General features: G+C 32.6%; 1 protein-coding gene across 1 annotated transcript in view; it reads left to right on the top strand.

The window, feature by feature from the left end:
- Positions 1-17,006, top strand: part of LOC149552483 (uncharacterized) — a 395,852-nt gene that overhangs the window by 192,383 nt on the left and 186,463 nt on the right. Inside the window, exon 11 of the mRNA XM_089788064.1 lies at positions 13,590-13,670. Within this exon, the coding sequence (XP_089644190.1) occupies positions 13,590-13,670 (81 nt within the window). The remainder of the gene's footprint in view (positions 1-13,589; positions 13,671-17,006) is intronic.

Raw genomic sequence — 17,006 nt, forward strand, 5'->3', positions numbered from 1 at the left:
ATGGATATGCAGCACCATGATAATTTAGGGGGAGTTTTGGAACTCTTACAAAGCTTATTAAAACAATCAGGAAGATTCCTCCTCCTTCTATCTAAAGGACCAGAGCTTCTCTCTACAGTCTTCCTTTTCTTTCTAATAACCTCTGTAAACTGCCCCTCCGAATTAGAAACAACCAGAGCTAAAGATCTAGGTGAGGAAGTGGGAGCCGAAGACACAAAAAGCACCTTCTTATTACCTTGCTGAATTTTAACAGCCCTCTCTTTAATGGATATGATGGCTAATTGCTGGGCGTTCAAAGCAAGCTAAACATTGCTAACAGCGTGAGGGGAATCAGATTGACCTCTTGACAGGGGAGAGGCTACGGGTGCAGGAATAATATCCGAGGCACCACCATTAGCTGACACCACATCAAACTCTTCTTCAAAAAGAGGATTTGCTAACGACAAAAGACTATTACTCGTAGGAATATCAATAGTATTAAGAGCTGGAGGTTGCAAACCTGGGGTGGTAACGGGATCACCTGTCTGCAAACTACCACTTTTCCATAACATGAATATTAGCCCCCTCATCTTTATTGGGGATTTTGTTTGCATTCTTAATACCCGTGACTGGTAAACCAGAATTTTCCTGGTTATTAACCACATTAAAGTTTTCTTTACGAGAAGGCTGGAGAGCTAGGCAATCCTTTTTGGTATGCCCATTAAGTCTGCAATGAAAACATGCATTTAAATTCCCCATGAGGGCAATCTCCCAACAAAACCTTTCTCCCTCAAAATCTAATGAAATATTATCAGTAAATCCACATCCGGAGCCAAAGCTAAAAGAACTCTAGCATTAAGGTAAGGCAATGTCACCCTAGATTGCTCAACTTGTAACACTGATCCTAACAATTTAAGAATTCGCGAGATGAATGGCCAAAATTCAACGTTCAAATTATTAATTTCCACCCAATTTGGTGGAGCCCTAGCAACAATCTTATCAAAATCACCTTTTGGAGACCATGGGTAGACCCTAAACATAGACCTACCAACATTCCAAAATCTTTTTCCAAAACTCTTTCTTGCATGCTGTGATTTTTCAAAAAAATAACAAACAAACCATTATGCATCATTCTACAATATGTCACATAAATGCCAAGCATTTTTCCCCATACAGTCGCTAGCCTATCATCAAAAAACTTCCTAGCAGACAAAGCCTCTTTATCCAAACAAATGAAAAAAATAGCAACGCTCTTCAACCTAGACCTTTCATTCAAAATTGTAGATACCATGTCCTCGTTGGGGGAAAGAGAAAGAACCTTAGGGCCGAGAGAAGGATACTTACCATTCTCTCCTCCGCTTCCACCAGCGGTGGCATTGCTTCCATCGGGGAATCCACCTCTATTGGCTACATGCCGTCTCCCCTCTCCTCCTCGCAATTTTGATTCCACATTTTGTCTGTGAATAACACCCTTAAACATCGCTGTTTCTTAGAAGGACAGAGAACTTTCAGCCACCACTTGTTTGTAAGACAACTTTCCTTCTCCATCACCAACATTCCCGGCTGCAGATTTATGAGTGCTCGTCTTAGACATACTCCTACCTACGTCATCCTACAAATTGCAATCCTTCCCTCCGCCATGATTCGGCTCTCCCATGGCATGAGTGAAACAGGTCGAGGGCAAATTTCACACCACACCACAGGGGCTCGAAATAATGAAACAATGCAACCCAAGCCAAATGGAGGACAAACGCAAACAAAGTACTTACTGCAACCAAGCAGAGGGTACAAGTGACACGAAGCAAACAACATGACTCACAAGACACAAACCAAGCAAAATCCAAGAATGACATCATTCAAACACGTGGCCAGTTGTCGAAGGTTGAAGTGTTGCCAAGGAGGTGCTTGTATAAATCCAAGCAATGGATATTTGTCCCAAGATAGAGCGGGGATGGGCAACCCTGAGCACCTTGCGTGCATTTTCCGAAGAAAGGCTTAAGGTCTTGGATCTGTAATCTTTGAGGAAATCCACTGCAAAATTGAGTTGCCGAAGGCTGAAGTGTTGCCAAGGAGGTGCTTGTATAAATCCAAGCAATGGATATTTGTCCCAAGATAGAGCGGGGATGAGCAACACTGAGCACCTTGCGGGCATTTTCCCAAGAAAGGCTTAAGGTCTTGGATTTGTAATCTTTGAGGGAATCCACTGCAAAATTGGTGTCTAGGCAACTTGGATAGCACTTACTCCTTCCTTCATTAAGTTGAAGTAGTAATAAGGTAGGTATGGATGATAATAATTTGTACAAAAAACTTAAATCTAATAAGGTTGGATGGATTGTGAATGACAATTAAAATCTATTGAGATACATGATCAATCCTATCATGGACACTACAGTCCAAACCCTAATTGAGAAGTTTAAGATAAATTAACCAAGTCCCGAAAGGGGACATTACAAGTGTTACCAGAGCATGATCCTGCCATCTTGTAGGGTAAAATAATAAACATAGAACTTAACAATGTATAAATGCGTATACTTTGTGTCCTCATGCATTAAAGTGTATGCTTCGCATCTTAATGCATTTATGTGTGTACCTTGTGTTTGCTTTGTGCCTTCATACATTCCTATATTTCATATTTTCAAACATATGTTCTATGGATGCTTCTACTTGTACAATTAAGTTAGAATAATAGGAGTAACTAAGAACGAGCTGTAATGTCCTCTATTGGGACTTCCATTAATTTATTTCATTTTTCCCATTGGAGACCAATTGCGTAAGTTTTCTTTGATAATTCTTCATATTTCTCTCCATTCATTTTCCATTGCTTTTATTCTATATATATATATATATATATAGATATTTATTTTTCATTCTAGAAGTCATTTCCTATTGTGATAATTATATTATATTAATAATAATGTAATAATATAAATAAGTTTAATTATATATTTAATATATATTATTATAATAATATAAATTATATTTTTTATTAAAATATTATTATTAATATTAATTACTATGTTCCTCGGGGACGCGTCCCCCCCAAAAAAACCAGTGTTTCGGGGACGGGGACGTCCCCATCCCGAAAACTTCATTGGGGACTTGCATCCGTCCCCAATTTTTTAACACACAAAAAATTAAAAAAACTAAAAAAAATGTCACTTTTGCCGTCCCCCGCCGTCCCCAAAATCGGCCAAAAAAAATGCCGTCCCGGAAACCCGTCCCGCTGTCCCCTGCCGTCCCCGTCCCAGAAACTCGGGGGAACATAGATTAATTATATTATTTTATACTATTGCATAATATATTTACTTTATATCTTATTAATACAATATTTAATTCTCATATTTTTAAAAGTAATATATTATGCAATATTTAGTATGATTATAATAAGATATATCAGTATTTATGTCATAGATCAAAATAGCCTAGAGAACTCAGTGATATACCGGCTTCTCACAAGAAGTTTCGCTAGGTAAAAAATTACATGTTTTTCGTGCCAAAATATCAGCCGAGAAGTTTCAGACTTCTCGTTAGAACTTACTGTTTTTATTTCCTGGATTTCCTACGAGCAATAGGTTTTGCATTTTGCTCATGAATTGGAGGAGGAATTTCCATCTCCACTTATGGTTCGTTTTCAATGATTGATATTCTGTTTTGATTCATGAAATCAATCTCCTTTACGGATGAAGTGCAAGCTGAAGAATGAGCCTAATTTAATTTCTTTTTCTCATTTGCAACCTTCTTTCTTCTTGATCTTGCTGAAGTTTTTGCTGTATCTTATCTTTTATACTTTCAACCTTCAGGTTTCTCAGCACTGTGGGTTGCTTCATCATCGTTAGAAGAATGTGTTTCCATGTTGCCCATCAAATAATAATGCAATATTCTTTTCCATTAGCTTGTGAATTTTCTGATCTACCCACCAATTGGTATACTTGGTAACTAGCTTCATTAATGTTGTCAAACCTATAAGTTTCAGAACTAGACCATTTTATTGGAGGAGGATCTTCATCTTACTCTTTTTCATAGTATGGATGGGTACAATCTCCACCCTCTAATAGTTGGTCAAGTGTAGGAATCAAATGTCTTGATTTAAGTTTACAAATATCCTTTACCACATTCTCCTCATCACGTATTCATCCCAGCTGAATTGGCCCAAAAGTCTTTAGTTATTACCTTGTGCTTGTATTCTTTTCATTTACCACACCAATTTGGTAATAGGGATCAAAGTTGGCCTTACAAAAACATTTTTCTATTTGTAGTTTGCTTTAGAGTTTAGAGTCTTTGACTATATTGAGATTCCACATGAGGATGCGATTTTGTTACTTATTGCATTTATATATATCTAGATTAGCTTGTTTGTTTTTGTCTACTCATTTACTAAATCACTAGATGCATCTACTTATTGAATTTTACAAAATAATTGCATTTTTTATTAAATTTAAGTCATTTTAAAAGTTCCCGATATTTTCTCGAGAAGTTACCAATTTATCTCTAATATTTGCTGAGAAAACTCTTTTTTGCCTTTGTCGATAAGTGGCAAAGAACGAGATTTTGAACTGACTTATATTATTATTTTATAATTTGTCTAAATTTTAATTAGCTGATAGACTATTTTGTAGGAGAATTGCCACCGAAATTCAAAATTGGACGCCGACAAAATAAAAAATGACCGCAAAGATGAAAATGGTGACCAGGAAGGGTGAGTTTGTCAAAGATAATCAACTCATCAAAGTGAAGATGGCTACCGCTGCCAATTTTTTCATAGAGAAACATTAAGAATTGTTTTTTGCCCTTGATGGGATTAACACGTGGACAATTCGTAATGTTTAAATAGCTTCGATCAAATTTACAAAAAAACCCTCGTCTTGACATATGAAAAGGTCATAGGTTCGAAGTCACTCAACGAAGTAAAATCCGTTAGTTGTCTTTAAATTAGTGTCTTCCATTGAGGCTCCCAGAGGTTTCCCCATGGGAAATTTGTTTCCAATCTGTGTATTCAAAAGACTTTCTTTCTTGACTGTTTTTTAATGGTGTGCAACTCTTATGCAAACATGAACGGCAATGAATAATTTCCAAATCATATCTGGTGTTTAACTTGCATTACATGAGCTTTTGGAGGGGTCAAGGATGGAAGCTATAATTCCCCATCATTCCTCACTCAAATCCTTTTTGAGTAACAAAACCCCCACACACCTTTGAATTTCCTCCAAAGAATTCTGGTGAACTTAAGAGTATTGGTCAACTTAATGTTTTCTTCAACATTTTACTTTTTTTATATCTTAAAGTAAATTAGCAATTTCACAATGGGTATGTCAAAGAAGTGTGAAAAGTATATTTTTTCTGGTTTTTTTGTATATATACAACAATTTAATTAGAAAGTAATGCAATATTCATATTAGACAATGTTATCAGTGATTACAATGAATCCACAATCCTATCCAAAATCTCAGAAGATTGGTGTTGCTATAGGGATGAATGTCATTCCACTTAGCAATAAGCATCCTCAAGAAATCTCATGCCATTGTTTTGTTCACAAGGAGGAATGGTTGGTGAGGGAAACAAGAAGGAGATTGTAAGCATCCACAAAATGTCTCTAATAACAACCAAGACCAAGATTTATAAAGGAAGTAACCTAAAAGAGGGAAAGACTTGGGCCAAGAAGGCAAATTTGCATGAGGCAAATCTAGTCATTCCCCTTGAAAGGAGAAGAGGGTAATGATGATTCCTGAATCCTATACATATAGCAAAGGTGAAGTATGTCAAGTCAATTTACATTTTATACTTCTTTAGGGTAAGTAATCTAGCAGAGTGGGACCTGAAATATTGTTACATCCCAATTTTTGACCCAATTTAAAATGTTCATATAGCTGTTGAAGTTCACATAAAGTCAGTTGACAGTTAAAATTTGTTATAATCCTGCATAATGGTAAAATGGCTAGTCGTTATAATTTCATATGAAGATAACATGCTAGGTAACTGTTGTGATGATATTTTAAAGCTATTTTAGATAGTTGATTATTTATCATGAATTCATGGAATTGAAAAGGTGGTTAGCTATTATGATCATTTATGATTAATAACTTGTTATGGTAATATGATTTTAATTGTGGAGAATTTCCTTGTAGGGGAGCATGTCAAAGGGGTGGAAGCATTGTTAGAAAAGAATTGGGCATAGGGGCATCACCATCACTGGGCAAATGGGTACAAATCTTGAATCACCATGGTTGAGAACCTAGCGATTGCATAACATGATACACACATTGGACACGCATGAGCTATTTGATAATCTTTAAAACATTTTAACATTTTAACTTAATCAAAGTACATACCTTAAATGGTTTATGATTGACATTCTCATCACTTCAATATAATACATATATATGTACGTGCACATAGATATAAAAATAAGGTGACACCATAGTATAAATCTATACAAGCTTATATCTATTAAAATACGAATATCTAAATATGCATACACCTGGAGAAGATATGGAGATAATAATCTTCCAGGTGATACACGTATTTAGATATGCATACCTTAATGGATACAACCTTGGATAAATATTAAATATGATGCCATCATAATAATATATATATGTATGTGCGCAAATACATATATAACTTTATAAATTATCTTTTTGAATAAGTAACTTTCGAGTTCTCTTCCATATTTATTTATTTCTTTATAAGAGGCGAGAATGTACACTTGGCATTTTTTATTGGTGACTCAAGAAGACGATTCTTTTTTTATAACTGCTCAAGAATCACGGCTTCTTGGAAGCTTGCATTATTTTCGAATGCCTCCTTTTATATACAAGTCAGGAGAGCCAAAAAAACTAGAGTCTGCATTACTACCTTTGCTTCCGCTCTTTCACCTCATTTTCTATTTACTTCTTTTTGCTTGAGGACAACCTGAGTCATAGTCTTACCCAGTTGAAATCTGCATTGAGAGACGTATTTTAGAGAGTCGTCTGTACGGAAATCAAGTCGAGCTCCATATTTTATTTGATACGTGGTCAACTTTTCCATTTTCATATTGTTTTTGTATGCATTTGAAATTGCAGATGTAAGTTGATGACTCATTGTTGATTGTATATTTGATTAGTATATTTGTTGAATCCGTCTTTTCCTGATCTGAAAGAGGGTGAAGAGGTGAGAGAAAATCTGCAAGAACATGAAATCAGAATCAGAAGTGATTCAATGAATTTATTACATTTTAAAAGAATCATTAAATAACTCATGTTGTCCAAATTATATACTCTGTTGTCAAGTCGAGTTGTGGGATTAAGTACCAGGATGCTTAGTGGCTGACAAGGTGTTCCATGTCTATTTCGGGTAGGGAGGGCATTTCTAGTTAAGGAAAGTGTGGGGATAGGTTTAAGCTCTGTGGTTGGGAGGTTAAGACCCTGCAAATGTTTTCCCCTCTCCACAAGATGTCAGGACGTACATCAGACAAAGATAAGTTATGCATTCAAACGTTTGTCGGAAATAGGTATTTTACCTTTATAATGTCTATATGAGTAGAAGATAAGATGATTGGTTTATATCATCATTTTAGTTATTTCCTTTAGTTAAAGCAATTCTTCTCGTCAATGTAATTGACAACCAGTTAGATAGGTTGATCTTCCAACAAAACATTGAATATATCTATATATGAGACATAAGTTTATCTGATGGATTGATATTTCTGTCTTTCATTTATTTTTATAATGAATATGAGCATACCTTCTAAGTGTATGTCATTGCCATAATTAGCAATAGAAAGAAAATGAAATGATACTGTGGTATTTGATCCCCTAAAAGATACAGTGGTATCTGATGCCCTAAATGAAACAGTGGTATCTGATGCCCTAAATGATATAATGATATTTGATGCCCTAAATGATACAATGATAATTGATGCCTTAATTGATACAATGGTATTTGATGGTAATTGTCATTTGTTCCTAAGTGGTATTTATGGACTAAACTAGGTTTTGTAGAAACATCCCTAGACGGATTTTGGTTTCGAAACTCTACAGTATGTAGATTTTTAATTTCCTTCATTCATTAATGATGACTTCAATTGTTAGTTATAAAGTTTCCCTTTAACTGATTGTAACCGTTAATCTCATTCACATGAACATAATTGATATAACTAATACTAAATATTACATTGTTAAACATATATTGTGATATACTAATATTATTTAAATATTATTATATCAATCAAACAGTACTAATATATATTTTTTAACCGACACCACCAAAGGTGGTGTCCATATAAGAAATATGTATATATAATAAAACGGAGGGCATGATAAAATAAAACACATCGATACCGGTTTGCATAAGAGGTAATAAGAAGGGAGCAGGATGAAAAGAGTAGATGGTTGTCATGAGCCCAAATTAAAAGGATATATGAATATTCAAATAGCATATTATACAATGATAATAATTAAGAATAATAATATTATAATCTATTATATAATAGTGATATATTTGACAATATGAAAATAAAACAATATATAAGATTATAGCATAATTGTAATGTAAAATATTATATTATACTTATAATATTAATTAGTTAAATAAATTAAATAACAAATAAATACTTTGATTATAAATGATATCGAATACCAATAATAATTTTATACCTACATGGGTTATATTATGAAATGGACATATTCAAGGATAATATTATAATATAATTGAGAATTAAATATTATTATAAATAATATATAAAGAAAATATACTACGTAATAGTATTAAGAATAATGATATTACTAATATTATTATTAATATAATATATAATATGTTATAATTACATTATAAATCAATAAGATGAGGATATATCTAACTATTATCACATTTGAATATAAATACTATTGATAACTAAAGGTAATGAATTGATTAATTAATCAATATAATATTATATCTATTAATAAATATGGTACAACCATTAATATAAAATGATAGTACAATATAAATATACAAATATAAAAGTAAATAGTCTAATATTATGTAATTATAATAATTATATTGATGAAGTTAAATAAATAATAATAATACCTTATAGAGTATTATTATCCAAATTAAAATCATTTATAATGAAAGATATAAATTTTAATAAGTTAAACCAATATTACCACTTATTTATTATAACGTGAATTATAATATAATTATGATATATATTATAATATATACCATCAAAGTGTGTTTTCCAAAGTACAACAGATATTAAATACGAACATTTAAAATATTAAATGTAAGAATATATTGTATAGAAGGATTAATATATATACTAAACGTAATTATATTCAAATAACCACTAGATGTCTAAAGTCGCGTCCATTCTATCATCCAAGTATATATGGGATAGATAGCCGGACATATATGGATAGACATAAAATTTATATTGCTGAGGTACTCCTTGTATCGAGCTGATATTATCATTCGCAAACTAAGTATGAAACTCTAAGCGATCCGATTATATTTCTTTTGTATCAAGCATTATACTCTTGCCATAATATGGATCATGTATTAGATTGGGCAAATTATCAACTGCCTTATACAGATTGGAGATCATATTGGAATTTGTTTATTAATGCACCCGATTAAGGGTCGGGACTTTAGAGATTTCCTAAATATACAGTCGTGTCTTTCATTAATGAATAGACATGTCCGCCTATGTCTTGGCTATTGGTATGACTATATATATATGAACTGATTCAAGAGATTAGATCATCGAAATATACAAATTATTCTATCTCTTCAGATTGGGACTTTAGACCAGTGATCAAATTATAATCAGACTTGGCAACCATTTTTAGTATTGATTTTAGTTATATCCATTCCACTTTGATTCCTGTAAGCAAAATATATAGATCAGAATTCCTCAAATCTGCAAATAGCCATCACCATGATAGTCTGGTCATAGATTTGATTTACTAACATGCATACGGACATATAAGTTCCAAAATCGTTTTAACCGGCAGGTTCAGAATACACATTATCAGCAATTGCCATTGAAGAATAAATCTGAAAATCTACCATGAGCACCAAGAAAGATTATCGATAAGAAAGGAGAAGCGAATAAGAAATTTGCCCTAAACAGGTCATTACAGCATCCCATGGCAAATGGAGCAGCTTTCTTTCTTAGTTTCAATGGTGTGAGTGTTGAAATTTAGCATCTGTCAAAGGCATCATCGGAAAAATATGGCAAAAAGAATATAACTAAAAGGAAAGTTGTAAATAAATGATGGACCCCCAAAAAGGGTTCATTACAATGGCATATAGTATTAAAAGGATATGTCAAACAAATTAAAGGGGCAACAGATACAGACTTTCAAAGGGATGGTTTGAAAAGTCTAAGCAATAGGGTGTTGGTTTTGTACTCTTCCCTTATACATGGGTGGTCAACAAGTTAAAAAGGACAACGAGTGCATGGTAAAAGGAACTGCCATACAACAAATTAGGATCCCACATCCCCAACAGGGTAAGTAGGTATGTATGTAAAGCTTGTAGTAATAGTATTGTTAGGAATATTTATTTATATGGAGTAGTTAGTTATATTTAGGAATATTTTAATTGTAAGAAATATATAGTTGTATTTAGTTAATTTGTAATGATACTATTACTAATACTTAATAATAATATTAATTTCTTTAGTTTATATGACTTATAATATAAGATTTCTTAAGGACCAAAATCAAGCTTTTTAATAGAGATAATATAAATAAATTTAGGTCATCTGAAATATAGGAATAGCATTGATATTACATTTAATATAATATAAATCTATTAAAGGGAAGCGTAGTGGATTTGTTAAGCGAATGTTGTAGATCTTTAGAGATGTCTTTTAAGGATGATGCTTAACTAACCGAGGATCGTTCTACAAGAACACAGAGGGTCCTCCTAGAGGATTACTAAGCTTGACTTGAATAATAGCTCAAGGATGATTTGTGGAATAATCGAGGACCATTCTTTGAGAATAGAGAGGATCCTCCCAGATGGTTAGAAATCCTAATTTGAAGGAATCCTTGAATATTATGTAGACACAAGTGAATTTATATATATTAAACCTTATAAATTTTATAGTTTGCTAACAAATTATGTAGGTCAATCTCAATTAGAAATGATTGAAGTAGTGGGGACATTACATTTTCGGTTTCAGTAGTAGGCAAATTTTGAGATTTTCCAATCCCTGGGTGGAAATCAGGTATGCTAATGGCACATGTTTGAGGGATTCCACCAATTTGGTCACGTGGCTTAGGGAGCCACGTACTCTTTGTAATTTTGGCTTGGGGACCCTCAATACCCCAATGGTCTCTAGTTTCTAGGGATTGGTTATTTAATTAGCTAGTCTGGTGTGATGGCTTTTCCTAGGGCAGCCAGTTTCAATTTTGTCAATTTCTTTTGGGTTGCAGGTCACTTATCTTTCTTGGACTGCTTGTCTTTATTGTGTATTTTCTATAGCAACGTTCCATTCTGATGTGGTTCTAGATCCCTGGTAAAATCTACTTGTACGGGGTTTTACGTCCCCTAAAAACCCACTTTTACCTTAATTCAAAAACAACTAATTGTAACAGTATATGGTTTAATAAATGTGCAAAATAAACTATAGATTTTTTAAACTAATATGATTTAATATATTTTAAAATGTTTATTAAGAGTAAACATATTTGTAAATGGTGTAGAAAAATTGTTTATTTATCAAATGTAAAATAATTTCATAAGTTTTGAAATGACAAGAAAAGTAGAATATATATTTTTGGATAGGTAATCGGCCGAAGCCTAGATTAATTATTATTTGTTGAGATTAATTATTGTTGTCTTTATTATAATTTGTTAAGCTCGAGTAGACTCGAACCTAATACCTCCCAAATGAGAGGCTCACAAGTAATCGTTGTGTTGTAGGCTCTTGCCTAAGAAAAGTAGAATATTATATAAGTTAAACAAATTATTATTTTTAATCTTACATTTAATTTGATAATTAAACTTTCACTTAAATTTTGATTTAATATTATATGGTTAATATTACTATTTAGAATTTATTAACGTGACAATTTTTTTTCCTTTTTTACAAAATTTATTTTCTTCATTTGCGTATTTTAGGTTTTAGATTATATGTATTGTCTTCTTAACACAATATTATATAATAATAATTCAATTTACATATACTATCTCTTTTTGAATAAATATATTAACACTTTGACCTTACATTTCAAACTATAAAACATATAGATTTTCAAAGATAAGGTGATGTGATTGTAAAATTTAAAGCAAATTTTCAATTTGTTAAGAAATACTACTTTAGTAGGGTTTGTCCTTTTTTTTATAAGGGGAAAACTATTAGTCTAGACTTTATTAAAAACAAAATTACACACCTTAAAAATTGCTAGAATTATCATAGTTTCCAAACAACAGCAATTAAATTTGTTGTTGAAATTCTTTAAATCAAGATATATCTTTCTATCGGCTAAACCATTGCACCTCTTGTTGGTTTTAGTGTTAGTTATATGGTGTAACAACTCTATGTGCACCATATGACATGCCACAAAGAATCATTTTCTTCGTATTATCCTTGAATTTTAACTTCATTGTTCAAAAGTTTTTGGAAGACTTGCCCAATGAATGCAACCACTACGCTCCCAAAGGAATTGTGATGCCTACCACGTAAAAAATCATCTGTCATTATGCAATTACTCAATGAAATGCTCAATTGAGGAATCCTCTTGGTGTAAATCACAGTAAACACATCCCACCATTGCACTAAATCGCTAAGTTCCTGCACCACAAATCAATTTATTCTTCCTTTGAGTCACTATGTTCATTGCTTGTCCATTACCATCTTCTTTTCATTGTTAGAAACCATTTCTATGTAATGAACTTTTCTTTTCCCTGTGCACCTAAAAGCAATACTCCTTAACTCATTATATGGCCTCATTTGACAAGATTGGATTTTAGGCTCATTCTATAAGGGTCTTTTGTCTTTCTTAGTTGGAGGGCACTAAGATTGATCTATTTCCTTTGGAGTAGAGAACTCCATGTTTCTAGCCCTCTTAATGGCATCCTAAAGAGTAGGAGGCTCACTGGCTTTCACACAACCATGAAAGGTTTTGACAACCCCTCACTAAAGAGAACCATCAACCACCTCTTTGATAAGTCTTTGAAAATCTGCAATATATGCATCTATGGTACCACTCTGATTCATTGCTTGTCTTTATTTTGTTTCTGAGGGTATTTCCTCATCAAATCCCATTGAAGGATTTTTAGTATTTTGATCATGGGTTTTAGGTTTTTCCATTTTTCGTGTAGGGTTATTTGCTTCTTCACACCGATGCTGTAATCAGGTAGTGATGGGATAAAGTTAAATTGAAGGGAACTAAAATAAAACCTTTTATGGTTATGCTCAGATGGACCATTTATGCGCATTTTAGGCTCTGCCATGAAACCACTTCTGATTGAAACAAATATTTTGAATGTATGATTTATTTATTTCATATCTTTGTTAATTAGATTATTTATTTGATTGTAATACTTTTGCTTTGGAAAAAATGATATATTACGTCTATTAAGATTTAGATAGCATTCTAAAATTGTTTTTATTTGTTTCAATCATATTTGTGCAGGTTATCACACAATATTCAGATCTAAAGGAGCATTTAATGGTTGTGGATGTGTATGTGGACTTTATTCTTCAGAATAACATGGTATGTTGATTATTTCTTTCCAATTTAAATTTCCTATTTTTTGCTATGTGGATTTTTCCATCTTAGCTGTTGAATATTTGCCCAGAAATTTAAAGATAAACAGTAGTAAGCAATAGCCAAAATAGATACAAAAGACTCCGAAGACTACCCTTGGAAAACCCGTTCAAAATGAAGGTAAAAACCCAACCACACAACAAAAGATCTCCTTTATTGATAATAAAATGTTCAAGTGTACAATGCCTTTCACTTGATGCGATATATATATATATATATATAAAGAGAGACTCTTCACATTACAGCCGAAGGTATCTTCAATATCCAAAACATAAATCTCTTTTTCCAAATACAACTCTTAGTATTTCCATGCCTCAATGCATGTTGTATGACACATGTCTTTATATTTAATATTACAATTTATCATAAATGTCCTTCTCAGCTAAAGGTGACTATAATGGTATTAACGCCCAAAGATAAAGATCTCAATCGCAGCTACAATCTCCAACACTCCCTCTTAGCAAGATAGAGATCTTTATATAAATAGTCACACGAGCCTATAACCAAAATGTCAATGATAAAATCTAATCACATAGATCCTATATAATTCATGGACTCGCTCAACATGAAAACCCTAGAAGAAACACAACTAGTTTTCATCAAAGATTCTGTCAACATGATGTTGTTATGGAATCTCTCAACATGACACTAGGAGAGCAATTTACGCATTGTTAATAATCATGGAATTACTCAATGTGAAAAACCCGCAAAAATTACAATCAACTTTCATCACGAACTCACTCAATGTGATTTTGTCATGGAATTTGTCAACATGACAAATGTGGAAGAATCACAATCAACTTTCATCACAAACTTGCTCAACGTGATGTTGTTATAGAATCTCTCAACATGACAAGTTAGTAAGGTTTACAATCAGCATTTTATCATAGACTCTCTCAACATGATATGGTCATGGACTCTCAACATGACTTCCAACTCTCATCATGGAATCTCTCAATGTGGTGACATCATGGACTCACTCTACATGATGTTCACTATGAATCTCTCATATGTGAAAGTCCTATCAGATTGTTCTTACAACTTTATTAATTTTACATGAATAATAACTCATAAAATCAGAGTTGAAGCTCTTTTTCAACAAGAGTCTCAAAATCGCACAAGAAGGGAAATCATAGCTGAAACTCTTTTCCTACAAGAGTCTCAAACTCTACAATACAAAACATTAACATGTATAAGATTGGTAGGGATTCCTTAAATACTTCCTCTTAACTATCACAAGAATATAGTTGATGAAGCCTCCTATAGAATGGTTATCAATGCATAATATACAAAATATAACATGGATCCGATAATACAAAACATTCATTATCAGAATACCAATTGGCAAGGAAATATTATTATTTTATTGATTACAAAAAAACTTGAGTACAACATCCATATTCCAAAGTTCTTATATAATGGTCGGTTGGTTGGGAAAACCAACGGACTCATCCCCTTGCTTCGTAATTGCCCTTTCCCAACAAAGCTTAACTTGCTCTAACTGCAACATTAATTTATTATGTACTACATTTATCCCCCCCACAAAAGAAGTCATCTTCCACATGACTACCAATCAAAGCTAATAAGAAAATTACACATCAAGAAGTAGGTTGTTGTTGGCAAGCAGATTGTCTCCCCTTTAGAAAGTTAAGTAACTTGCTCTATGCCCAGGATGGGAAATCAATGAAGTTCACAATAGCTGGGTAAACATTTTATTAATTGTTTCCCTCTTAATTCTGAGAGGTATAGCTCCCTCTAATAAGATTGCCAATGAATTTAGATTTAAGGAAAGATAAATACGTGTACGTACTTTTACCTGAAAGTACCTGAGGATCTCTTGTGTACCCTTAGGTACGATGGAGAGATTTATGAATTTTCAAAAATATGCAGAGACAGAGAAACACAAAGTTTTCTTAGTGTTGAATAAAACTTTGGAAAAACCAAGATACTCTAAATGCATCAAATATCATGATAGCAAAGAACAACAATAACTTAGAACAGTAATCAATGTCAGAGAATAATTGACACAATGATCCACAAAGTACCCATCATATCCAAGTTCAAACACAAAGTCTCAAACTATAATATGTATTGATAGATATATAAATGTAAGTCTTCAAGCTCAAAGTCTTAAAACCAACATTCAAATTATCCTCCTTACTTTTCACTGATTACTATCAAAAAGATAAAATTTCACACTACTATTAAGACTATCTTTTTCTATCTAAAAGCTAACACTTAAATCAGTTTTATGCTCCAACATATATAGTTCTAAATTCCGAGAGGCCTCCATCAAACCCCAACCATCTCGATTACAAAACAGTTGTCAAACTTAGCTAGTTAAAACAATTTTTGAAAAGAAGGTTTCAAAAAGATAACTTCCATGCAACTACGTGTCGAGCTTATCATCTTCCGATGTGGCCTATTTAACCAATTTCCAGCTCCAAAAGGCATGTCGGTTCCCAAAACCGCAGATTTGAATCCTACGAGCCTTGCTTGCTCAACGCTAAGATATCCAACCAGTTAAGGCCAACTTGACAGGATCGATCAATGCGATCCAAATCCCCTGCGCTTTTGGCTCTGCAAAACCAAGGTGGGTGTACCTGATCCTGGACAAAACACTTAGATCCAAGACACGTATAGTAGATTGATTAGAACATGAATATTTTGAATGTTTTCCTAATGGCAAGAATTATAGAAAAACTTTAAACTTGAAAGTTATGAATAAATTAATAAATGTGATAGTGTTTTAAATAAAGAATGAATGCAACAAATGAATATATTAATTCCTCAATGGAAAGAAATGGAACAGTTGCCAGCATATGGATTATGAATCAAGAGTAATATAAAGACCAATGCTTTATTAAATGGGCAATCAAAGTCAATATTATAAGTTGAAGCGCACAACTTCATAAAATTCAATATATTTAAACTATGAACAATTTTAACAATTCAAACACGAGGATCAATTATATGAATGCAATTTTAAACTAGTCTAGAATGCGCTTTAACTCCTGTGATAAGGAGACAAACTAGACATAAATACGGAAACAATTAAATATTTCACAATATCTATGTATATCAAATTTAAAATGCAATAATGACCCAATCCACTAATCCGAATTTAAAAATGTTTACAGAAAATAAATAAAAATATTTATAAAGGACACAACTTAATAATAATTTAAAACTCCAATGCAAATAAAAATAGATACACTTACAGATTGTGCCGGAAATAAAGATTACACATAGAGACACTCTTTACGGATGATCCATCCAATA

The sequence above is a fragment of the Cupressus sempervirens genome, chromosome 6 (genome assembly GCF_028749045.1).
Source record: "Cupressus sempervirens isolate cs-2001-9-10 chromosome 6, ASM2874904v1, whole genome shotgun sequence".
In the NCBI taxonomy this organism is placed as follows: Eukaryota; Viridiplantae; Streptophyta; class Pinopsida; order Cupressales; family Cupressaceae; genus Cupressus; species Cupressus sempervirens.